Source organism: Eumetopias jubatus, unplaced genomic scaffold (assembly GCF_037043125.1).
Source record: "Eumetopias jubatus isolate StellerSeaLion01/CBP00866 unplaced genomic scaffold, mEumJub1_p1.0 scaffold_5, whole genome shotgun sequence".
NCBI lineage: Eukaryota > Metazoa > Chordata > Mammalia > Carnivora > Otariidae > Eumetopias > Eumetopias jubatus.
Window position 1 is genome coordinate 86,541,330 of NW_028274811.1, and position 24,931 is coordinate 86,566,260.

Genomic DNA, 24,931 nt, shown 5'->3' on the forward strand with positions numbered 1-24,931 from the left:
CGTTAGGTCCCTCGATAAAACGTCTTTATTCGACCTCCGCTTATCCAGGCTGTCCCTCCCACCCCGGTTCCCTTGGCATCTCTTTGGTACAATGTTCCATTAACCCTACAGTCCTTTTCCCACCTCCTCCAAACAGCTGCTTAGCCCTAGGTTACCGCCGCGTCTCCTTAGCAACCCTCTCTTGCCAGACCCCCGGAAAAGGCTAGATCACGTGCTCACCGAACTTCCGGGTTTGCAACGTGACTTCCGGTTGTCAGATTGCCCCAGACGCGGCAGGGGCCGGGAAGAAGCCGTGTGGCCGTAGGTCGCGGTGGCCCCGGTGGTGGTGGGCTCCGAGAGGGCTCGCGTCATCCTGCCCCGTCTGCGATGCATCCGCGGCGCCCGGACGGATTCGACGGCTTGGGCTATCGGGGCGGTGCCCGGGATGAGCAGGGTTTTGGCGGCGCTTTCCCTGCAAGGTCCTTCAGCTCCGCGTCGGACCTGAGCCACTGGGTGACCACTCCCCCAGACATCCCCGGTAGCCGCAACCTGCACTGGGGCGAAAAGAGCCCGCCCTACGGCGTGCCGGGCCCCTCCACCCCGCTCGAGGGCCCCGCGGAGGAACCGTTTCCCGGCGGCGGCGGCGGCGGCGGCGGCGGCGGCGGCGGCGGCGTGCCGGGGCAGAGTACCGGTGAGGGACTTGGGTGCGAGGCAGGGGTGGGTGGAGTGGTGGAGACGCGGCTCGCGGCCTGCAAACCGCGGAAGCCTCGCGGAGGGTCCCGCCTCCGGTGCCGCTGGACCTATCGCGCGCCACACCCTTTGCCCTCTTTTCGTCCTCTGCCCCTGCAGCGGGCCTGCTCCCTCTCCCTCGCACAAACCTTTCCTCGGGATCACCTCCGGAAAGACACCTGCCTTAGCTCTGGGCTGCGTGGTAGGAGTTTCAAAGGGTTTTGGTGTATTACATCCCATGGCCTAAATCAAGAAAGAAGGAAATTGGATTATTTACTGTTTATTGGGAAGAATTATGTGAACAATACCTAGTTCACTGACACCTTTATTGCCTTGAATTAATAATGGTAGCTTTGTGTTCCCCATTGGCAGGCTTGGGTTCAAACCTGGCTCTACCACTCTGAAAAGCTGAGACATTTTCTTAACCTCTGTGAGCCTTCCGTTTTCTCACCTTTAAGGTGGATAGAAGAATAATGTATAGAGTTTATTAAGTGTTAAATAAAACGAGGTGTAAGTAATGCTTAGTACAGTATGGAGCACCTAGTAAGCTAAAAAATACTCGTTTCCTTCCTTTTCTCCTAATCATAGGAATTGTGTCTGTTTTCTAGTTTCTCAAACTACCCCTGTATTTTCCCATCTCCTGTTTTCCTATGTCTCACCTGAAAACTCCACTAAAGAGTAAAACACACTGAGACAATTTCAAGACTTTGGAATCAAGACATAATTATTCTCTGTAGGATGTCAGAAGACCTGTGTTTTAATTGCAACACTGTGATCTAAATATTCTCAGCTTTTTTATTCATAAAATGGAAATATCACTGCCTCTACCCATTTTGAAATCATTAGAATGCTAGACTAGACGGTTAAATACTAAGTATATTCTAGATATGTTCATTCTCATTTATTTTGACTTGGAAGTACAATAATTTTTATTTGATTTAACTGGGAGGAATAGACTTTAAATATCACCTAAGAGCAAATGAGGATGTGGAGGAGCATCTTACTTACACAGTGTCATACAGTTTGCTTTTTCACCCTCTCTAGTTTTCTTTCTGTAGGTCCCAAAGGAGTACTGGAAAGTTATAAAATAATTCAAATGCATAATATGATTGCTACCACAGTTAGCTTCTTAGTCAGTAAAGCTGATATTTTTATCTTTTTATAATTTATGCTTTAATGGGTAAAATGAGGAGGAACTCTTAATAAAACCACAGGGGGTGTTTTGCAGCATTTAAGAGGCTGGCGATGGTAATTTTGCAAGGAGAATTGAAGACTGAGAGACTTAGACAGTTAACTTACACAGTTAATAAACCTTTCTAACACTTAACAGAAAATATCAGCAGCATTTTCTGTTAGTATTGGGATGATCAGTACATGCAAAAAGGGAAACGCTGAAAGGAGGAAAGTATCTTAATTGGCAAGAGAAGCTTCTATCTGGCTTGTACATTTTTCAAGGCAAGAGTTAAAATAGTTTCCCCAAAGATGTGTTTACAAGGCCTTATTCTGACTGTAAGGAAATAGTGACAACATTGCTTCATTTGAAAGAGCAGAGATGAGAGAGAGAAGAGTTATCCCTTGTGAATATTGTATTATAGTAGAAAATTAATGTCTGGTCCCCCGAGATTGTGGTATTTCACCATCATGATTTTGAGATTTTTAGCCAAGGAGAAATTTTTTTGTTTGTTTTGACATATGCATAGGAATGTTTCCAGCTGTAAACTTTTCGAATAAGACAACAGAAATGCCATCAGCAGTAGCACATATGTACCCAATAGCCTCTCACAGGGATCTAAGCAGTTATTCTCAAAATATTTAAAACTTGGGGGTGCCTGGGTGGCTCAGTTGTTAAGCATCTGCCTTTGCTCAGGTCATGATCCCAAGATCCTGGGATCAAGCCCTGCATAGGGCTCCCTGCTTGGTGGGAGGCCTGCTTCTCCCTCTCCCACTCCCCCTGCTTGTGTTCCCTCTCTTGCTATCTCTCTCTCTGTCAAATAAATAAAATCTTTAAAAAAAAATGAAAAATAGATATTTAAAACTTGGCAAGAGAGAAGACGAGAGCCTCATTTAACCATTTTGATTACCTTAAGTACTCTTTCAATTTAATAATTTTGAGGTGTCTTACTTGCAACTGTTGGTTTAACATAGATGCTTTTCACCAATAACAGCAAATGACTAATTTTACAAGATAGGAGGTGAAGTTGTTGGTATAATACCAGTCACAGCTTTCTGTAGAAAAAAATTTAAATTGTTTGTAGTTAGAAGTTGGAAAATGGTAATCCTTAGATTCTACCTGCAGACATGTTTGATTTTGCCCGCACAGAGTTGTAATGCTTTTTAAAATAGTTGCCAATATTTTAAAATTGGAAGATATTATGTAAAAATGACAATATCTCTTTAGAAAAATAACAGTTTAGAAACCCTGGGCCCACAGTCCCACATGTCAGCAATGAATTGGAGCTGAAGAGCAGGTCTTCCTTAAAACTTCCCACAACTTCCCTGGCCCATATGAGAATTCAACTTTGGACCTAGAATTTAAATAAATATCATGTTAATAAAAGAAAAAATATTTTACAGTAAACCTAAATATTGGTTATAAGTAATCTTATTTCTTCTGTTTTAGAGCAGTTGAATAGATTTGCTGGATTTGGTATTGGCCTTGCAAGGTAATGTTTTTTTCTAAAGATTTTTAATTTAAAATTTTTATTTAAAGTTTTATTCAATGTGTTTTAATGTAAAATGTTAAATGATTAGTATTGCTTCCTTTAGATTGAGTCTTTGGAGCAGTAGATTAAATGTTGAATACTATTTTGCAGAAAAAATTATTTAAAATCTGTAACTTGATCATTTTCGAGTAAGGACAGAGAATAGACATTCAATTTTATAATGACAAAAGAATTTTGTAGTTATATTTAAACAACTTTCATGTGTCTATCCAAAAAATCTGATCTAATCTCCCCCTCCAAGAGAAAATAATTTTGCATTGAACCTTTCCTTAAACATTCTAATTATAGATATTTAGCAACATAGAGTCTGGGTTTTGCTTACAATCAGCATTTAATGAACACCCTTTTTTTTTTATTTTAAATGATCATTTCGTGGAAGAAAAACCTCCAATCTTGATTATGTGATCTCTAGTGAATATTATTTCAAATACATCAGAATTGCACAAAGGGTTACATTGCATTGCCGGGATAACTCATTATTTTAAAATTTTAATTTAAAAAAAAAGCTCTTATTTGCATAATTAAACCTGAAAGTGTTAATGTAAATAGGAACAAAATTGTGTTTTAAGATTTTCCTTTTGCTAGAGTAATTTTTCTTTAGCCTCAGTGTTTATACGTAAAGCTGTTGTTCATTTGATATATTATTTATATATATGTGTGTGTACGCTACATGCACTCACGCTTGTGCATCTGTCACTGTTAGTATGTAAGCCCACAGTTGTAATTATTTTGTAGGGAATGGTTTCAGAAGAAATACTTGATACCTAAAATAGTAGTCAATTAATAGTTATTAAAATCCCTATAACTTAAATGCAATGTACATCAAAACTAAAATTTATAGAAGGTGGTTCATGAAGGAACTGATGATAGGAACTTTGTTCATAGGACATCTTCTGAAAGGAACTTTGTTCATAGGACATCTTCTGAAAGAAATGGAAAGGAGATTTAAGTTGTCTAGGGAAAGAGTTTCCCATATCAGGCATGTGGAGATGTAGTTTCATCTTTAGACTATATGTATTCCTGTTTTATGTTATTTCCCTTGTTTACCAGTTTGCAGATCTGGCTTTAATTCTTTTCATATTGAATTTTGTTATTGGTAGAATGATTTGCAAACATGTCCAGACAATTTTTTGGTTTTTTACTGTTAGAATGGGAAACATAAAATAGTGCATGATTCTTCAAGCAAGAATAATTTCAGATACATATATGTTGTAATTTAAGTTTTGGCTATTATATGTTTGTGCGTGTATATATACACACACACACACACACAAATTACATATAAAGTTAGTTCATATATTACCATTGTTATATATATATAAATTATTCTTTTATAGTCTCTTTACAGAAAATGTACTGGCACATCCTTGCATTGTTCTACGCCGCCAATGTCAGGTAAATGAATTTTTCTGTGACCTTCTAAACAATAATCCTGACTCAGATTTAAAATACAGAACTCAGATAAATGGCTGAAACTGTGTAGCCATTATTTCATGTGAAATGTACCAGAATCTACAGTATATCAGTCTCAAACCTTTGGTCTTGAAAACTCTTAAGTGGTAAAAATTGGTTTTGAAAGAAGAAGGTCTAAACTTAAACACATATGTATTAAAAATTGAGTATATCTTTTCAGATAATTGGCAGATTTTCTTCTTTGTTACTACGCCAAAACTTAATAAGTAGTAATATATTAAAGGTTATTTGCAATGAGAAATCTCAAACCATGTGAATTAACTTTTTGTACTCTGTTCCATTAAAATCTTTTGATCTATACTGTGTGTCGAATGGATTTTTTTATCCATGTATGATTCTGTAACATCATGTGTTGATTATTTGAAGAATACTGGGACACCTAGGTAGCTCAGTCGGTTAGGTGTCTGCCTTGAGCTCAGGTCATGATGTCCCCTGGGATCAAGTCCCACATTGGGCTCCTTGCTCAGCAGGGAGCCTGCTTTTTGCTCTCTCTGCCGCTTTCCTTGCTTGTGCTAGCTCTCTCTCGCTCTCTCGGACAAATAAATCTTTAAAATACTGAGTTCTGTAGATCTTCTAAATGTTAAGACATTTGATTATACAATATTTTTAAAAATTGTCATTAAATCACTACCCATCGCACCTGAATACTGAAAAGTGTTTCAGTATTGGTAAGTTCTTCATGGTAGATGCAGTTTTTTCAGAATTCTAATTATTGTCTGTAAAGTCAGATTTATCATTGGCATCACATAGTGCCAATTTTTTTTTCCCCTTTAATCAATAGACTCACTTTGTTCATTTTTATTTTTTTTTTAAAGATTGAGTTATTTTAGAGAGTGAAAGAGAGTGGGGGGAGGGGTGGAGGAAGTGGAAAGAGAGACTTTCAAGCAGACTCCCTGCCGAGTGCAGAGTCCAGTGTGGGGCTCAATCCCAGGACCCATGAGATGACCTGAGCTAAAATCTAGAGTCAGACGCTTAACCAACTGAGCCACCCAGACTTTCTCAAGTGTTAATAACTATAGTCTGGCAGTCAGTTTTTGCAGAAGAAATGGTGTTCCACGAAAAAAGGGGCTAGTTCAGCTTGCAACTCCATCAGACAAGTGCTTTTCCTCACAACAGCTATCTTCATTATGCAACACACAGAATATTAATTAGAAAGATATATACTTAAGAATCAAGATTTTATAAAATTAATGTATTTTACTGTTTCACCAGGGACATTCTTTAGTGAAAGTAGCTTTTTCCTCCTTCCAAGTGAGTAGGATAAAGAATATCATATGTACAAAAATACAGTTTGCTGCCAACTGTCTTGATTCATGCTAAGGAATTAGCAACTTTAGCCACTATTGTTTTATGCTATTATTGAAGATGTCAACACAAAAAAGACAAATGATGCCTTAGTATCATTAAGAAAATAATTTTAAATTTGTAGATCCCCTGAAAGGCCCCATGGGTTAATTTGATAACACTGGTAAAAGCTCCCATAATCTAACTTAATCTTCTTTGAAAATTAAGTTAGAAAAGATATAAATAATTACAAATTAAGCTGTTCATGCTTAGCACCAAAAAAAAAAAAAAAATAGTCATTAAGAGCATGGACAGTGTATATACCCTAGAACAGTGGATTTCAGACATACATTTTACAATGTGACAGTATCACATTGTGATCCAGTGTATCTGTCTATATGAGTTACTTAAATGTTTTATGAAATAATGGCATTAGAATGTGTGATGCATTCTGATACTTTCTTTTTTGTTATTTTACTTAATAAGGGTTAGTTCTCACCCCCTTTACTGATTTCATAATTTACCAATTGTTTATAGCTCACAATGTGAAAAATGCTTGGTATTGAGAGACATGAATCTCCTGTTCCCTGAATTCTTCGGTGGTTCCTGTTTGTTCAGTGGCATGAATGTTTTGCTACACCAAATGTAATTCTAGTGTTTATGGAAACATAAATATCAAACAGCATGGCCTTTTTTATTATATATTCTACATTGCTGTGTATATTGTGCATTGGTTTTCTGTGTTGTATATACATACAACCATATATACCGTACTTTTAATAAGTTATTTAAATGTACTTTTAATAGTAGTAAATTTGTTTATGAGTAATTTCTGATGACTTTAGAATTGAACTTTTGTTTATGCTGTGACTCCTTTGTATATCTTTTATGGCCTTGTTATTTTTTGATAAAACAATAACAAAAAATAATTACAACATAATATCTTTTATAGGTTAATTATCATGCTCGGCATTACCATCTCACTCCATTTACAGTCATCAATGTTATGTACAGCTTCAACAAAACTCAGGTGAGAATTAGTCTGTATGTTCTATTAAAATTATTTATAGCGTAAGTACCATTTGATCTTAGTAGTAATTAAAGCAAGAGTAATTCCTTTTAATTTAGTTAATAAAAATATTTTAATGCTTGTTCTAAAACTAATGTAACATGGTAATGACATTTTTTGATGTCACTGAATAATCAATGTATTCACATCTTTGCCAAAATTAATTAAATATCAGGGCTATTTAGTCATTATTAGAGATTTAGTTATCGTAGGCCACTCGACAAATAATAAAATGATAGGAATTAATGTAGTTGTAGTTCTGTACTAAAATGTCTTAGAATAATGCCTTATTGGAAAATATCAGTAAATTTAATATCAAATTTTATTAAGACCTTTTTTGTGTTTCTTATTTAGGCATTAATAGCAATAACAATAAATTTTGTTCATTTTAGGGACCAAGGGCCCTTTGGAAAGGAATGGGAAGTACATTTATTGTCCAGGGAGTCACACTTGGAGCAGAGGGAATAATAAGTGAATTCACACCTTTACCAAGGTACCTTCTTGGCATCTTTTCAATATTAGCTTCGTATTAAATTTTAGCAAAATATGATAGTTTCTAAAACTACCTTGACTTTGAAAACTTGCCTGAGGTAGCTAAGAGAAGAAACAGAGACTAAAATTAGTTATATCTTATTGAATTAATATGTGATAAAGAAAATGCTTCCTGGCCTAGTATCTATTGAGATAGGTCTTTCAGCTCCTACTGCTATGTTTCAGCAACTGTCTACTAAGGAACAAACATGAGTTGGGTGAAGGAGACACATGTAAGCAAATTATAGTAGTACATCAAGATTAGTGCTATAGTTAAACAAACCCCTTTCAGTGCCCAGAGGACACTTCGCATGAAGTTATTGGCAAAGGTTTCCAAAAAGAACTGAAATTTGAGCTATATCTTGAATTATGAGTAGGAATTGACTTGGCAGAGAAGGAGAGCATTCCAAGTAGAAGTGACAGCATGCCCAATTTTACGGAGATTGGAAGGTCTGGGTAATAAATGTCTTGTGCTTGGATATTGGGCATTTATGGAGTATAATAAGAGAAAAAGAGGCTGAGATGCTGGACTGAAGCGTGGTCGTGCCTTTGTAAGGGACTTGGGTTTGTTCTCTATGGAGTTGGGAATCTAAGGTGTTTGTTTCGGTGTATAGGTTCTTTGATCAAGGATTTATTCAAGTGGCAGTGTAAAATAGAAAATTAGACAGTTGTAGCTAGAGACTTGTGGAGAACTGTTACAGTAATCTAGGCCAGATTGAGAGGGGTCTGAAGTGTGGGATAGAACAGAAAGGGACGGACATTTCTGAAATCCAACAGATAATCGGTGATAGATTGGGGATCAGGCGATGGGAGAGAATTTTCATCCGTGATAGATTTCTAGACTGGAGAGTACAAGAAGAAGAATAAGTTGGAGTGGGAAAGAAGATGAGGAATTTAACTTTCCATAGATAAAGTTTGAGGTTCCTGCAGGATATCTAGGAGGACATGTCTAATAATGTGGTTGGCACCGTGGATTGGGGGGTCTTAGAAAAACCTTGAAGCTGGAGACATAGCTTTGAATGTTCTGGCATAAAAGTAGCAGTTGAAGCATTAGGATGGATGAATTTCCCTCAGGAGAAAGTGTACACGAAACGACAGAAAGTGGACCGAGGACAGTATCCTTGGTGATGTGTGAAGGCACATGTGTACGCCATGTGTGTATGTGGCTGTGTATGAGGTAGGAGAGGTAGTTGGGGTAGTTGTCAGAGACACAAAACCCATTAAACGTAGTAGTAACCTAGGATAATAGTGTCCTAGAAGCCAAGAGAAGAGAATTAGAATTGTAGATACATTTGGAGGGAGAGGGAAGAGAAATTAAAGAAACTTGCTTCTGGGCCTGTTTTCTCTCTGAAATAGAATATCACATCTTTAGGTGAAAGAAGGATGAGCATTGGGGTCAAAGTAGAAAAGCATGAGAAGGCTGATACACATTTGAGACAGTCACAGCTATGCATAACAGGAAGGGAACCTTAACAAGGAGTGTATATGAAAGGAACATTAGTAGATAATAGTGGAAATCATAAATTTGTTTAGGTACTACTTGGCAGGACTCTGACTTTCTGTATCAATGCTATATTACAGAGATAGCATCAAAGACTTTGAATCGTTTGTTAATCCAAAGTTGGTCCCCGGCAGAGTGAATTTTTTGGGTTGACTAGGAAGTGAGGTAGTTGAAGGTACAGCCACTAGTGTCTCAATCTTGGGCTTCAGTCCTTACAGGGAATGAAATGAAGGGAGGAAAGACTGAAATCAGGCTTTTTGCCAGTGCGATGGCTCTCAAAGGACCTCATAGTCAGAGTTCTTTAACACAGCCTTACTAAATGGTAAAATCAAAACATTTGGCCAGCTAAAAGTTTTCCCTCTCATACTTAAAAAATCTGTATTTCTGCCCTTGGCTAACTTTATTCACCCTATGGCTTTTCATTTCATAGGATAAGATCAGAAGTTAGTACTTGTCGTCAAATGTTCATAAAATTCTCCCACAAACACAAAATTTTATAAAGATATAATAAAATTCAGGAATGTCTATATAATGAAGTGTAAAAGAATTCTGTAAATTTGCAGTCAGATGACTATTGGTCCTGGCTGTACCACTTTTTACTTCTGGGATTTCAGACAGGTCATGCTATTTCTTTAACACAGAGATGAAGTAGTAGTAGTAACTTTAAAGTAGTACTTTAAAGTAGTAACTTTAACATAAGGTTGAAGGAAGGACAGAGAGGAATGGGAAGGCACAGAATTTCATTAAATTTTATTACCTAACTTTCTTACTCTGTAGACTATAGATATGTCATTTGTATGGGTATATATTTTCTCTTGGTCATTTTGGATCTTATTAAAGAAGACACAAAAGGCTATCTTTGTTGTATTCTACTTGGATAATTTTTCAGATAAATCCCACTCATTAATTCACTTCCTGAGTACCTACTATGTGCTAGATCCTATGCTGGAAATCAGGTATACAGTGAAGAGAAGAAACAAAAGGTACATGTGACCATGAAACTTAGAAGCCAGTATAAGGGACATACATAAAGTAAAATAATCCCATTAATGAATAAATGATTACAAATTGAAGGAAAAGAAAAGATTCTGTGAGATTATTAAAGGGTTAGGAACAGTGTCCCTAATAAAATAATATTTAATCTGACATCTGGTGATTAGGAGGTTCAGACCAGTTTGTGTGAAGACAGTGTTGCAAGGGTAACTTGGGACGTGGAGAACTCAGGTAACTGAGAGAAGGCTCATATGGCTGAATCTCAGAGAGCAAGAGGGAGAGCGTGTGACAGAATGCTGAAGAGATAGGTGAGAGCCAGGTTGATGCATGGCCTTGTAGGCCACTTTGAAGATATTGAAGAGGGGATGATGTGATCAGATTCATGTTTTTAAAGGGTCATTGTAAATGGAGATGAGAAGATTGCAGGAGGACCCAAGTGTCTAAGAGGACACATGTTCATATGCTAATAATAGTCGTCTAGGCGACAAGTAATGGTAGCTAGGACCAGGGTGGCATCTCTTGAGGTGGATCTAAGTGGACTCTTTTGAAATGTATTTAGGTAAAACTGATGGTACTTAGTGATGGACTAGGGATGGTGGATGATAGAGGAGGAGCTGTTGTGGAGGCTCAGACCAGGTTGTGTGAAGACAAACTGGATTTTGGCTTATGTAACTGGATGTCAAATAAAGCCATTCTCTGAAGTACAGTGTAAACTTTTTTTAAAAATCTAACTGTTTTTGGGCAGGGTTGACCTTTCTTGGGGAAAAGCAGTCATAGCAGACAAGGCAGCAAAGCAGTAACCCAAAGTGATTCACAGAAGTTACCACCTGAGGAGAATGAGCTTGGGGGTCTCCTAGACTGAGGTTCCTTAAATGCACAGCAATCACTAGGTAGAATGGGTGAGACAGTATGGATTCACCAATATTTAGATTTTTATATTCATTTTAATCACATCTGAGAGAAAAGGAGCAAGTGTGTAGTGCCCATGAAGTTACCAAGCTTAGAGTTTTATGGTATTACTACTTTAAAAAAAAAAAAAAGTATATAACCCAAGATCATCATCTGTGATCTCTTTCTTTATCTAGTGCCCAGATCCCTCCCCAGTCCTTCCCCAAGTCTTCTCCCAGATAGAGTGAGTGAGACTATGTATACCCTTTACTTTCATATGTCATTTCTCATATTAACGTAAGGAGCACCTGTAATCAAGGCTACCTGTCTATTTCAGTCTCTCACAAAACCCATTTGGTTGACCTTCAACTTCATTTGATGCATCTCACATTTGTAGTTGTACCAATATAAACATCTTACAGTTTCTCCTCATGTTGTCTGTTTCTCCTAACTACTCTTCTGAATTCACTGACTTTGAACATATTCTATTTTAAACACAATGAAATCCTTCTCCAGTTCAGTAGATTTCCTTTCTGATTAATGGTTATTAAGTAGGGACCACTAAAAGAGTCTGAGAGTAGGAAAGAAAGATCATTTGCTTGATTTTGGACAAGTTCATTTTTAGATGAGCTTTGCCATGTCCAGGTAGAGTTGTCACGAGACAGATGATATACATGGTTGACATACAGAGAAATCTAAACTGAAGCTAATGGATTTGGGAGGTTTTGAAAGCATCATCTTGGATAATATTACATCCAGAAAGAACATAACATAAAGTAAGAAGAGGGCCTGAGCCTTTAGGAACTCTAGAATAGGTGGCTGGGTTAAGAAAATCCTCCTACAAAGGAGTCAAAAGTAGAGACTAGAGGGGAGGGGGACAATCCAGAAGAGTATGGGATAGTGGAATACAAGGGCAGAGGGAGCTTCAAGAAGAAGGGAGGAACCTGAGGGCGTGATGGCTGTTGAAGGGGAAATAAGGTATAGCCAGCTCCCAGTGCTCATGACAAGTGCCTTCCTTAATACCCAGCACCCACTGAACCCATCCCTCTGCCCACCTTCCCTCCAGTAACCCTCAGACTTAAAAATGTCCATTGGATTTAGACATAGAGGTCATGGGGACCTTGGCAAGAGTTGTTTTTAGAAAATTGGGGTAGAAGCCAATTTGGAGTGGGTTCAGAGGTGAATGAGCAGTTAGGACATGGAAACAGCAAGTTTAGAAAGTTGGCTCTGCAGAGGAAAGATGAAGAGAAGTAGCTGGAAGATGGGTTTGGTTGAGGGAAGATTTTTTTTTTAGGAGGGCAGCTATCTGAACATGTGAAAATGAGAGAGAATGATAAGTAAAAACGGTTTAAAAATAGTTACTTAAAAATTCTATTGCTTTTTTGTGTATTGATTATGCATGGAAGCATGTATATCAATCTGTCAAATAGAGAACTATTTTAAGAAAAAGCAAGTCATTTCTCTTAAATTTGTTGTTCTTTTTCAAGGGCAGGTTTTGCTTGTGAAAATAGTTAAATATATTTACCCATCTTTTGGTATTTGATAAATATGAAGAGGTTTGATCACAAGTAGATTTTTATACTACCCTCTTCCCTAAAGTATTTGTGTGTGCTAATTGAAATTTCTAGAGCTGTGGCAATAAGTTTCACCCACAGATAGAAATACAAGGAAGAGAGTCTCGTTTTTTTTTAAACTTGATTCTAAATTTCATTTTCCCACTTTTTTAATAATCTTATTGCTACTAAGAATTGGCAGTAGTAATTAGTATTGTATTCAAAGGCAGTTACCCAGTCCTTACAGAAATACTGATCACAGTGATTAACGTAACAATAAAAAAATTTAAAGGGAAAAAAAAAGGTAGGATTTGAGTTATATTCTTATTAATATTCCAATGAGTAGTGCAGTGCTTATCTTTTAATGGCTGTTCATTAAACCTGTGTTTAACTATGAGAAAAAAAAAAAGAAATACTGATCACAGACCCATTTGTCTCTAATGTTAATGATGATTTCATTCTTAAAATCACTGTCGTAATGCCCTGTGATAATACTCTCTGGGGCCTTGATAAGAGTAACAGCAGTACCCAGATGATTTGCAAATCATGTAGCATGTATCGTTTTAGAATCAGAAGGTCACTGTCAAAAAGATGGGAAGCCTAATCTTTTTTCTATTTTTCATCCAAATCATTGGTGGTCATTTCAGCTATATTTTTCTATGGTTGTTCAGGCCTAAAATAGTAGTCTTAGTATTAATTTAATCAGAATGCGACCCCGAAGGCTCTCTAAGGTCTTATTGATTACAGGTGGTTGCTCTGTTGTCTGAAAGTTTCTCTGCAGATCATTCATTCTCTTAGAAAGTCCGCATACCACCCATGTTGTAATTGTACTAAGTTTGTTTTTAGAGGACTTATTAGTGAGTACTTTTTGTACCTTTTTAGTAGAAAATAAATTTATTCCTTGCCTCCTTAGGTTTGTCATATTCTCTCATTTCAAATAGAAGATGCTTTCTCAGCTTCCTGCCGGGGCCGTGGTGCACTTCACACTTCCCTCTCGCTGCTCTTTGGCCTCTCTCCCTTCTCCCTCTTCCCCCGCCCCTTCCACCCCTCTCTCTGCCTTCTCAGTTTATTCTGCCTCCTCATTTACTTTCCCTTTGGTCTCTCGCTCGCCATTCTCTTTTCTCCTTTCTGACTTCTCTCTTGGTACAACTTTCTCCTCTTGTGTTTCTGCAGCTCACCTCTCTTCTTTTTCTCCTCTCTTTTCTGGTTTCCGAGGGTGACCTCAGCAGCAGGAAGCACACGGTGCAAGACCTTGGTCTCAGCCCTGGCGCTTTGCGGGTCACCCGGACATGTCCCTGTGGGTCTTCTGACCTTCCTTCTCTTCTAAGCAAAGCAGATTGGGCCGTCCCTGCTCTGCTTACCTCACAGAGTGCCGTCCAGCGTCAAGTGGGACGAGAGGCAGTACACACAGGGGACACAGACTTCCACACCCCCGACACCAGGGTTGAGGATGCAGTTCCGCCACTAACTGGTTGTATGGCTTTGGGTACATTATGAACCCCTCTCTCAGCCTATTTCTTCATCTGCGAGATGGCAATAACAGAGTCATTGTGAGGGTTAGAAATAGCTCCTGCAAAGCACTTTGCACCATGCCTAGCCTTGTAAGTGCTCAGAAAGATACCGGAGTACAACAAAGGTCACACAGTTAACATCATCGAGGGAAGGCACTTTGGAAATTTGGTGCTATGCAAATGTCATGTGTCATTCGTTCTGCATCACGGGTACTGAATTTTGTTTTGTTTCTGAATTCTCACCCTTTTCATGCCTTTTCTTCCTTTATCCTATTCCTTGTTTCGCTTTCCTCTCCCCAACTACTCTTTCTTCCGCAACGCCTCGTTGTATATCTCCTCCTGGAAGTTGTCCTGCTCCTCCTTTAAGTCTTAAATTTTTCATAGCTAGTGGTAGCTCTTCCCCTTCTGTCAGCCCTTTCTTCCAGCACACAGAAAAGCACTCAGTACGTTTTTTCTTTTTAAACCACCATAATTGTTTGATGTGTGTCCCGGAAAAGAAAATGTTCACCATTAGAATATGTTTCTCCCATGGATTTTTTTTTTCTTAATTACAATCAACTGATTGCCTTTTTGAAAGTCGGGCTAATTCAAGATGTTGTAAATAACATGGCTTCTGTTTTATCGAAATTTATTTTTCTAGGGAGATTTCACATAAGTGGAATCCTAAGCAAATAGGAGAACACCTTCTACTAAAATCGTAAGTATCAAAAGTGGCACTTACATTGAAAATTTGCATTAATTTTTATAGTGCTAGGACTGAAAAAAAATCTTAATACAGCAAAAAAAAATTAGGCCAATAAAATATTTGTGGGACTAGAACTTCAAAAGACAGTTAACATAGAGTTGAGAAATAAAATCCTGAAATAGATATGACCTTTAAAATAAATCTTTCTAATTTGAAAGGCTGAAATCACAACCTCATTTTCCTCTGTGTTCTTAGGAAGTTAGCAGAGGTCTTCAATTTGTTTAACCCGAATGCCAGAAAAATCATTTTACTATTAAGCAGAGACAAAAACTTACTTGTATAATGATGAGCAAACTCAAACCTTAGTGTTACTAAAATGTAGTCCTAAAGACACTTTGTGATTTTACAACACTGACCATTTTTGTAGGATTAGAGTTTTACTCTTCACTTTTTAATTTTTTTTGAAGATTGTGAATTGGAAATCCCCCAGCTTGCTGGCTCCCTCTGTGGGACATTCCAGCACATTATTACTTAGTGATGTTCCATTCACCTTGAAAACTACTTCTTGCCAGGACCTGGCCCATAGGGTTAGGTAAGTCCCACCTTGATGTTATTTTAAATAACTATATTTTGCAGGCTTGCAAAGTTGTAATATTATTCTGTCTAAGTAGTGGTGATAGGAAACAACTTTGCAAAGCTGTACAATATTGTTTTTTAATAATAAAAGGGGACTTCACTCATCATTGAACATTGGTTTAGCTCTGCTGGGTGGGAAATCTGGGAATGGATAATGATAATCGATAGGATAATAGTAGAATAGTATACTTACTCAAATGTCACTAAAAAAGGCAGACAGTGGAATATGGATCCCTCATCCTAACTTTTAAATATCAGATTTATAGGCTACATTAGCTATATGCAGGTAGACAACAAGGTTACATTAGCTATGTGCAGGTTGGACAGTGGATCATAACCAAGCCTACATTTTACTGGTTTAAAAATCCATTTTCTTTGCAGCCTTTCCCTGTGTTATTATTAATAACTTAAATTTTATCACTAACTGTTGAATAAGGCATCCTATAATACCAGGTCTTCAGAGTATCAGGCTATAGATATTAATAGTTGAAAACCTTAAATATATTCAGGCTTGAATATAAATTATGCTGATATATTAAAGTAGATATTCAAAATTTAGTGTAAGCATGTTTCAGTATACTGATAAATCTGTTTTAATTTCTACAGCCTCACTTACATGGTGGCAATGCCTTTTTATTCAGCAAGTCTAATTGAAACAGTACAGGTGAGCTACTTTTTATTGTCATTTTTTAGTTAAAAATATTTTTTTGAATATTCAGTATATTGTTTATATCAGATTCTGATTGTATACCAGAAAAATTGAAGACAGTATCCTTTTAAAATTTGTATCTCACAGATACCGTGCATATCCCAAGGATTGTACACTAGCCACATTGCTGGTTGTGTATCTTTCCTTTGCAAACTTACTTCACACTTCTAGTTTTAATTCTTTTTGTCCCTTCCATAGCCAGCTGTAGTCTTCATTCAGCTATCTCAGAACCCAGCCAAGGGCTTATCCTGAATACAAAGAATCTGTTTGGGGTTTTTTTTTTTTTTTCCCCAACTTTTTAAGCTGTTACATACAACTCAAATGCTTATGGCTTGTTGCCAGACAGTAAATTACTAATTACCTAAGCATAAAATAATGCTGGATAATCATCCCAGTAGTGAGCAGGTAGTCCCATAGGTAGTCTACTAAACAGCATTCTTTTTAAATATGCCGTGGGGCACCTGGGTGGCTCAGGCAGTTAAGTGGCTGCCTTCAGCTCAGATCATGATTCCAGGCTCCTGGGATCAAGCCCCACGTACATCGGGCTCCCCGCTCAGCGGGGAGACTGCTGCTCCCTCTGCCTCTGACCCTCCTCCCTGCTTGTGCTCTCTCTCTCTCTCTCTCTCTCTCTCTCTCTCTCTGTTTCAAATAAATAAATAAATAATTTTTAATAAATTATTTTAAAAATGCATTTTAAGGAATATTTGGTGCCATGGTGTGTTAAGTACTACGAAGCTAAAGCAGTCTCCTGTCAGCGTCTTAGTGTTTTACCATTTCTAACCACATGGTGGCGCTTCAAGTACAGTGTATTAATGTACTTCCTACCGTACCCTTCCTACGCTTAAAACTGTTAAGATGTAGTTTTAACTTCACATATACTCAAATCCAGTTGCACACCACCTATCTCCTGCCTCCAACACCAGATCCTCTAGCTTATTTCTTTTCTTCAGTATGTATGTGTTTCCTCTGTAAGAACCTTAGGGGATTAGCCTTTGCTTTTCTAATTACTCTTTTCCACTTAGTTGCTTTTCTGGCCTTATTGCTGATTATTTATTTATTTGTAATTAACTTGAGTTAATTGAAATTAATGTTTTGCTATGCCAATATCCTTTCCTCTCCCCTTGCATTTGGCATTGTGTCAAATGATACAACCTTTGTATAAGGCTGCAGTTTACGGAGTTACCACTCTGAGATATTCTCATTTGACAGATAAGGGGGAAAATAGCAGGAAAGTAGTTATTTAAAGAAAAAATAAGCAGTGTCATATAATGCGGAGAACAAGTTTTAGCTTTAGGCAGACCCTTACTCTTGTGAATCATTTTAACTCTAATCTCAATGTGAATTAAATCATCTGCCCCTCAAACTCAACTCATATGAACAGTCTCACCTTATTACCCTGAAAATTAGCTTCCTTTTGAGCTGCTTCTCCTTTTCTGTTAGTGCTACTATTGATATTTGCCCCCAAAGACTCAAAACTTTAGTTCTGATTTTTAGGAAAGTTTTTTTTTTTTTTTTTTTTGAGACAGAGAGAGCGGGGGGAGCACAAGCAGGAGGAGCAGCAGAGCGAGAGGGGGAAGCAGGCTTCCCGCTGAGCAGGGAGCCCAATGCGGGGCTCGATCCCAGGACCCTGGGACCATGACCCGAGCCTAAGGCAGACACCTTAGGCGTCTGAGCCACCCAGGCGCCCCGGAAAGTCTTGATTTTTATGTTTCTTTCATCCTTCATAACCAGTCAGTCATATGCCTTCTTAGTTGTAAATGCAGCACATATCTGAGATTTGTCTGTTTCTCCCCACTGATACGCAGCCATTCTCCTTTCTTTAGCGCACACTCAGCTTACTACGTTATCTTCTTTCTTCCTACTTTGTTCATGTTCAGTGGTTTTTTTTCCCCCTTTGGGAACTCAGATTTCTGAGAACGCTTTTTCCCTTGAAAAATACACATTTTTTTATAGATCTCCTGTAGGACAACTCCTGAAGCTCTTAAAAAATGAGCTTACTGATGATCTGTTGCCGTCATTAAAAATCTGTGATCTAGTTCCTGCATTTTAAAGTCACTCTCTACACTCATGCCACTGCTCTCAAGTTGCAATGTTTATATCCTTTTGCTGATCAAGAATCTGTGTTGACTCATAGTCCCTAATGTCAGTTGTAAAAAAAAGACAGATATATCGTAGATGATAATGACTAACATTGAGTGAGTGTCTCTGGAAGCCAGGCCTGTTTTCATATAATACTCTCAGCAACCCTGTGCATAAAAGGTAGGTGGGACTAATCCCATTTTTACAGAATGGTAAACTGATTCTTAGGAGAAGTAACTTGCCCAAGGTCACATAACCAGTAAGTAATTGGTGGAGGCAGGGTTTAAACCTGTGCTTGAGAACTCTAAGCACTATACAACCTCTTCAGGTGTCCAGTAGCTGTTGCTTTTCAAAATGAGTTCTAAGGAGCTTCTTGAGGGTAGGGCAGCCAGGTGTGTCCTGTTCACATCTTCCCCCCTCCCCTTCCCAGTAGGGATAGCTCCTAGCTTCCCTGCTGTCTATTAGGAAGTTTCATTTAAAAAAAAATATCTAGGGGCACTCAGGTCATGATCCTGGAGTCCCAGGATCGAGTTCCACTTCCGGCTCCCTGCTCAGCGGGGAGTCTGCTTCGTCTCCGACCCTCCCCCCATCTCGTGCGCTCTCTCTCAAATAAATAAAATCTTAAAAAAAAAAAAAAAGAATCTAATGCCTGGACAACATTTGAAGTGAGCAAGCCATTGATATTTTCCCTCCGTAGAAATAAATTAGGATTTAAAAGGGACCTAAAAAGAGTGCTTTCTTTGGGCACAGTAAGCAAGTGTTAACTTTTACCCATTTCATCATTTTTATTTCAGAGTGAGATCATTCGCGATAACACTGGAATTTTGGAATGTGTAAAAGAAGGAATTGGAAGAGTGATTGGCCTCGGAGTGCCTCATAGCAAACGACTGCTCCCACTTCTTTCCTTGATCTTCCCTACGGTGCTGCATGGGGTTCTTCATTACATCATCAGCTCAGTCATTCAGAAGTTTGTCCTCCTAATTCTAAAGAGAAAGACTTACAGTAGCCGTCTAGCTGAGAGCACTAGTCCGGTGCAGAGTATGTTGGATGCTTATTTTCCAGAACTTATTGCTAACTTTGCTGCCAGTCTTTGCTCTGATGTTATACTTTACCCATTGGAAACAGTTCTGCACCGCCTTCACATTCAAGGAACACGCACAATCATTGACAATACAGACCTTGGCTATGAAGTGCTTCCCATTAACACACAGTACGAGGGAATGAGAGACTGTATCAATACCATAAGGCAGGAGGAAGGAGTGCTCGGTTTTTATAAGGGGTTTGGTGCTGTTATAATACAGTACACACTGCATGCAGCTGTTCTACAGATTACCAGAATTATTTACTCCACCCTTCTTCAGAATAGTGTTTGAGGTTTAAGTTTCTGGTTAGGCTAAAAGACATAATCTGGATACTTCGTTATGAAATTATGAGAGATAAAAGTGAAATACTGGGGGGGAATGGATTAGAAAGCAAAACTGGTAGAAAAAGCCCATGCTGATTATATTGACTCTTCATTTTTTAAAAGGCATAGGTACATATTTTGGATGAAAAGCGTTCCAAATTTGAAACCTCCATGAAAGTGACACTTAATGCATTGAATTCTAGCTAGTGTAGCACTCATGCTAAGCTAAACATGATCCTGGGCAGAAGGAAGAATTGGTCAGCAAACATAAAGCAGAATTTCACAGAGCTGAATTTATTCCATCTGACTTTAATATTTATTAGAAGTTTATTTCACCTTCTAGATTGATACTGCTATATCATCCTTAATATAGTGTATATATAGTATCAGTATCGTTTATCTTTAAGTAAATAAACTATCATCAATGATAGATGAGAAGGGCTAGATTTGACCATGTGTAAGCAGGACTTGAAGAGTTTTAAATTGCATTGTCCCTGTATAACTTTTTAATGGCTGTATATTTATTATATAAAGCCATTTATGTACACACACGAAACTCAAAATTTCCTTCATCTCTACAAATTTTCCACTCTGAGATCAGCTTATTCCATAAGATGAAGTCATGTACTTTCTGCTTGAATATCAGAACAGAACATTAAAACACAAGGTACCCAAAAGATTTAAGGCAAACAGCATATTTGTCCATATCCAAACCCAGCGTTTCAATGCCAGCAACTGAAAATTCGTCATATGTTTATAAAGCTTGATTTGCTTACCTAGATATGTGAATCATCAGGCTGTTTATAGAGCCACTCCTAAGATAGAATAGAAAATAATCATGACAACTATTACTGTTTCCACATTTACAAATTGTGTCCTGAAAGGAATGTGACTTGCCTTATATTTCTGAACGACTTGTCTTAGAGGAGACACAATTAAAATTCACATGAAAATATGTGCCTCTCGCCTTCCATATAGTCGTCATTAAATAATGGCTTCAGTTTTTATTTTCTTCTAGTTTATGTTTATAGTTTCATTCTCCAAACTAGATACACATAAAGGGAAAAACAAGTTTATCCGTATCACCTTTTATTTAAACTTGTTTGAATGAATAATGAAGAAAAAATAAAAACCTTAAAGGAAGTTTGTCCTTGCTTTTTATGGATAAGGAAAAGAAGTAAATCTCAAAAATAATAAGCAAAAACATGGTTGTCAGTTCGTTTAAAAAAAAAAATTCTGCCTGTTCCTAAGTTGAAGTTGGTGGGTGAGGTTCTTTGCATAATAAAATAATAAGCATTTCACTGATCCATCATTAAACATACTAGAATTTCATTTCCTCACAGGAATGATCACAGTTTTATTACAAACCATTTAGCACACTGCAGTGCAGTGATTTTGCACTAGTGTTGTCCAACCTAAAACAGATTTACTTGCTGAATGTCAGTGGAACAGTTACTTTTTGTGATTAATAGGTTTAGAACCAAAAAATGGTATCTAAATAAAGTGTCAAACTGTACGTAAATAGCAGCTCTGTCTATGATCTCGTGTGGTATGTGTGTGGTTTTTAAAAATCACTACACATGTTTTCCATTTTTAAATTCCACCAAGAGGGGAAAATAAAATTAAACACCACTGGTCACATGTATTTTCTGGTTAATCTTTTAGATCATGGTTTACTTTGCCCTACCCATGACACTTAAATTGTTTTCAATGCTTTTGAACTGCTAAGTAAATTTTTAGATGTTTATAATCTGTCCAACTTCCAATCATTTTTATTATAATCAAAGATTGTTTCAAATAAGAGTAAACTTCAGAAAATTTCAAGTTTCAGAAAATTTCTAGAAAAACAGAATCTGAATGGAATCAAGTATTCACTAATGAAAATCCATGAGATCCATCATGTAGTTAAAAATCGGTTATTTCAAGATTTTTGACAAAAGTTAGTATAAACATTCAGTTATATAAATCTGTCTCATTATAGAATCACTACAAGATGGATAGTCTGAACCACACACAAGGTTGGTCTTTTGTCTCTTCGGAGACAGAATACAAATTAATATTAAAATTGGAATGTGGCAAGTAAAATACTAATTATTCTTTACTGCCGTTCCAAATTAGTTGAAGTATAAAAATCCTTAAAATTCAAGAACTTAGATGCTGGCCAAATATACTTGAATGAATTTAGAAAGGAATAAGTGTAATGCATATTAGGCATACTCTCCCTTTGAAGAAATTGCTCTTCGTTCCTTAGCATATATGTGCCAAAGTCAAATATCCATTGGCTACATTTTTTAAGGTGATAATAGCTCAGAATATTTTTAATTCAGATGATTAATAGTATCATGAATAAGATTCTATTAAAATGTTCCACAGGCCCAATGGTCCTCTTACATAACCCAGCTTTTGGCCATGGGGCTGAAGTGTGATTTGCTCGCTTTACGTTGTAGGATTTCTTTCATTTGAGTCAAATAGTATGAAAGTGATTGCGTTAAAAACTGAAAAACCTGGTAAATACTGAGTATGTTAAGTGAATTTATGAATTGATTTAGTACATTTGCACATAGATTTCTTTCCCCTGAGCTACCCTTCTCTATTGTATGAGCCCTTGAAAATATAACCCCTAGGATTTTAAAGTTTATTGAAGCCTCCAAACTCCCAGCACTAGATGTTATATATATGAAACAGTAAAAACAAACTGATTTCAAAATGACCAAGGTTTGGGGGATCTGATAACTCGGCCAATGTTTTCAGAAACAACTGGAGAGTGAAGAATCTCACTCACTTTTGCAAACATGCCTGACTACTCACAGCTGTCTTTTTAGTACAGGTTTTGTTAACAACTGCACAAAGCATTCACTTTACTGACTCAGCACGAATGCTTCAATATTTCTGTGTATTCATATACCTGCTCAGAAAACAAAACACACTGCTTTTGTTCTTTGCAACTGAGATTGTGGAGGATATTTGCCTTCAAGTTTGATTGCTTGATCTTTTGGAACATGAAAGACTACTCTGCCAGCTCTTAAAAAGACAGGTTTGAATGAATTATTTTCAATAATATGTAAGCAAATAAAATCCCCTTGGTAGCAACTCACATTGCATTAGAATTTGAGTGATACTTTGGCATCTCTGTTTTCTCTTCTCTTTCAAATAATTGCACAGTTCTCTTGCTCTCTCTAACATAAACTGGATGTGTAATGTCTTTCTTTTGAGTCACTCATTAATGAGATACCAAGTTGTATAGCACAGTAACAAAAACTTGTGATACTATGAGTCTTACACAATATTACCTCAGCTACAAGAGGTGTTTGTGTGTGTTTTTAAGTTGTTTTTGTCTAGTATTTTAAATGTTTTCAGCAAATTGTGTAATATGAAAAGGTTCAATAAAATATTGAAATAAAAACAAGTATTTTTTTATGCTAGAGGACTACAGGGGCTCCTGGTAAAAGAAATGTTGTATTTTTGTAGGTAGAAATGAAGATCAGGAAAAATATATAAACTTTTTTTCCCACCATTTAAAACAGTCCTTCTGATGTAACTGTGATGTGGCTCACAAAACAAGTCACCTACTTCCTAAAATAAGATTTCACGTGCATTATACTTTGTAAAAGTCTTCCACATTCCCGTATTTGCTCCTTACAACAGCCCTCAGGCATTTTCTGAGTAGTTTTGTTTAGGGAAGAAACAGGTAACAGGGAGGTTGTGACTTGTCCAGTGTTAAGTAACTAGGGGAATGATGACAGGAAGATGGCAAGTAGGCAGTTACAAACTTCTGTCCGTCCACAGAAACTTAGAAAAAAACAACCAGAAAGAACCAACTTTGTCAGAACTCTAGAAAACAAGTTTACAGCAACCAAGTGAATGCAGAATCAAGAAAAAAGGCAACTTAATGGTAGGAAAACTTCGTGGGGTTTTTACTTGCCTTTGCCCCAACTGCCTTCCTGGCATCTGTGGTATTCCACATGCCATTGTAGGACATAGTCCCCGGCTCTGGAAGGAATAGAGGAGACATTATTTGCAAGTGAGTGTGTTTATGTGTACTAACTTCTCTAGGGGCTACCTGAAAAACTAATGCAAAGTGCTCATCTGTTTTCCCTCACTGGAGCTCCACTCAGGCCAGAAAAATGGTAGGCATTGCTTGAAAACATTGTAAGGTGATCAGAAAAACCTCAGCCACTTAGGGCAAAGAATGACGGTCAGGACATACAAGAGACCGTCTAAAGCCAGGGAGGAAAAGCCAGGGAGAGAGGAGTTGCTTTGGGGAATCGGTATTCAAAAGTCATCATGTGTATTAGGGAATTTAGAAAGCCACGCACATGCTCTGGACAGGATGCATGCTCAGAAAAGAACCAGGAAGAACCTCAGCGTTAACCACTAGCTGATCTATAAGCTCAGGGCAAGCAGGAAGGAAGGGTGAGGCAGAGTTGTAAACGACCTGGCTAAGGATTAAACGGGTGCTCCAACACAGCCAGTCCACAAAGTAAAGCAACTAACTAAAGCCATAAATCAAACCCAGTCTTATATCTAGTTCAGTGTCCCACCATAATGGGACCCCTCAAAGATGCTCTAATAATATCTGCTCTTCAGGAAAAGAATAATATCTTACATTTTCAAGCACTTGGTATAATGGCCAGATCATTAATGCCTTAAATGTGTTATCTCATTAATTCCCTACGGCAACTCATAAAATAGGTTTAACAGTATCCTCATTTTATAAATGCAGGAACTGTAGCTGGGAGGTTAAAAGCTTTGTCCAACCAAGATGAAACATAGTAAGAAGAAGAGCTAGGATTGGGCCCAGGACTTGCTCAATTCTTGCCTCCTTGGCTGGTCACCAGGCCAAAGTTCGCCTTGCTTTAGTGACATCCAACAGAAGGACCAAAGGACACCACTGTTCTCACTAATTGATGAATTGCTTCTCAGCTTAATCTGTCCTGGGTCTACAATGGAAGAGCTCTTTGGGAGATCCTCCCAAATCCTCACCGTTGGGAACATCTTCTCCCTTTCTCTTTGAGCATCCATAGCCTCCTAATTCTTTCTGTGACATAATGGACTTTCTACCTTGTAGTTATATGTGAGCATCTCTTAAATTCTCTAACTTTATACTAGACACCATATTTTCCCCCCACTCTCACTACACATACATAGACATAGACATAAATTCTACAGACATAATAGATGTT

The 24,931-nt window shown here is 37.7% G+C and overlaps 1 protein-coding gene across 1 annotated transcript; it reads left to right on the forward strand.

The window, feature by feature from the left end:
- Positions 1-260: 260 nt before the first annotated feature.
- SLC25A46 (solute carrier family 25 member 46) lies at positions 261-23,121 on the forward strand. Its single transcript, XM_028102786.2, has 8 exons — positions 261-670; positions 3,329-3,371; positions 4,769-4,826; positions 7,141-7,218; positions 7,650-7,750; positions 14,875-14,931; positions 16,162-16,219; positions 19,138-23,121. Exons 1-8 carry the CDS (start codon positions 367-369, stop codon positions 19,714-19,716), a joined length of 1,278 nt encoding a protein of 425 aa, XP_027958587.2. The 5' UTR covers positions 261-366; the 3' UTR covers positions 19,717-23,121.
- The last annotated feature ends 1,810 nt before the right edge of the window (positions 23,122-24,931 follow it).

Coding starts and splice junctions, on each gene's coding strand:
- SLC25A46 (XM_028102786.2), top strand. CDS start 367: ATGCATCCGCGGCGCCCGGACGGATTCGACGGCTTGGGCTATCGGGGC. Junction 3,372..4,768: donor TTTGGTATTGGCCTTGCAAG/GTAATGTTTTTT, acceptor ATTCTTTTATAG/TCTCTTTACAGAAAATGTAC. Junction 7,219..7,649: donor ACAGCTTCAACAAAACTCAG/GTGAGAATTAGT, acceptor TGTTCATTTTAG/GGACCAAGGGCCCTTTGGAA.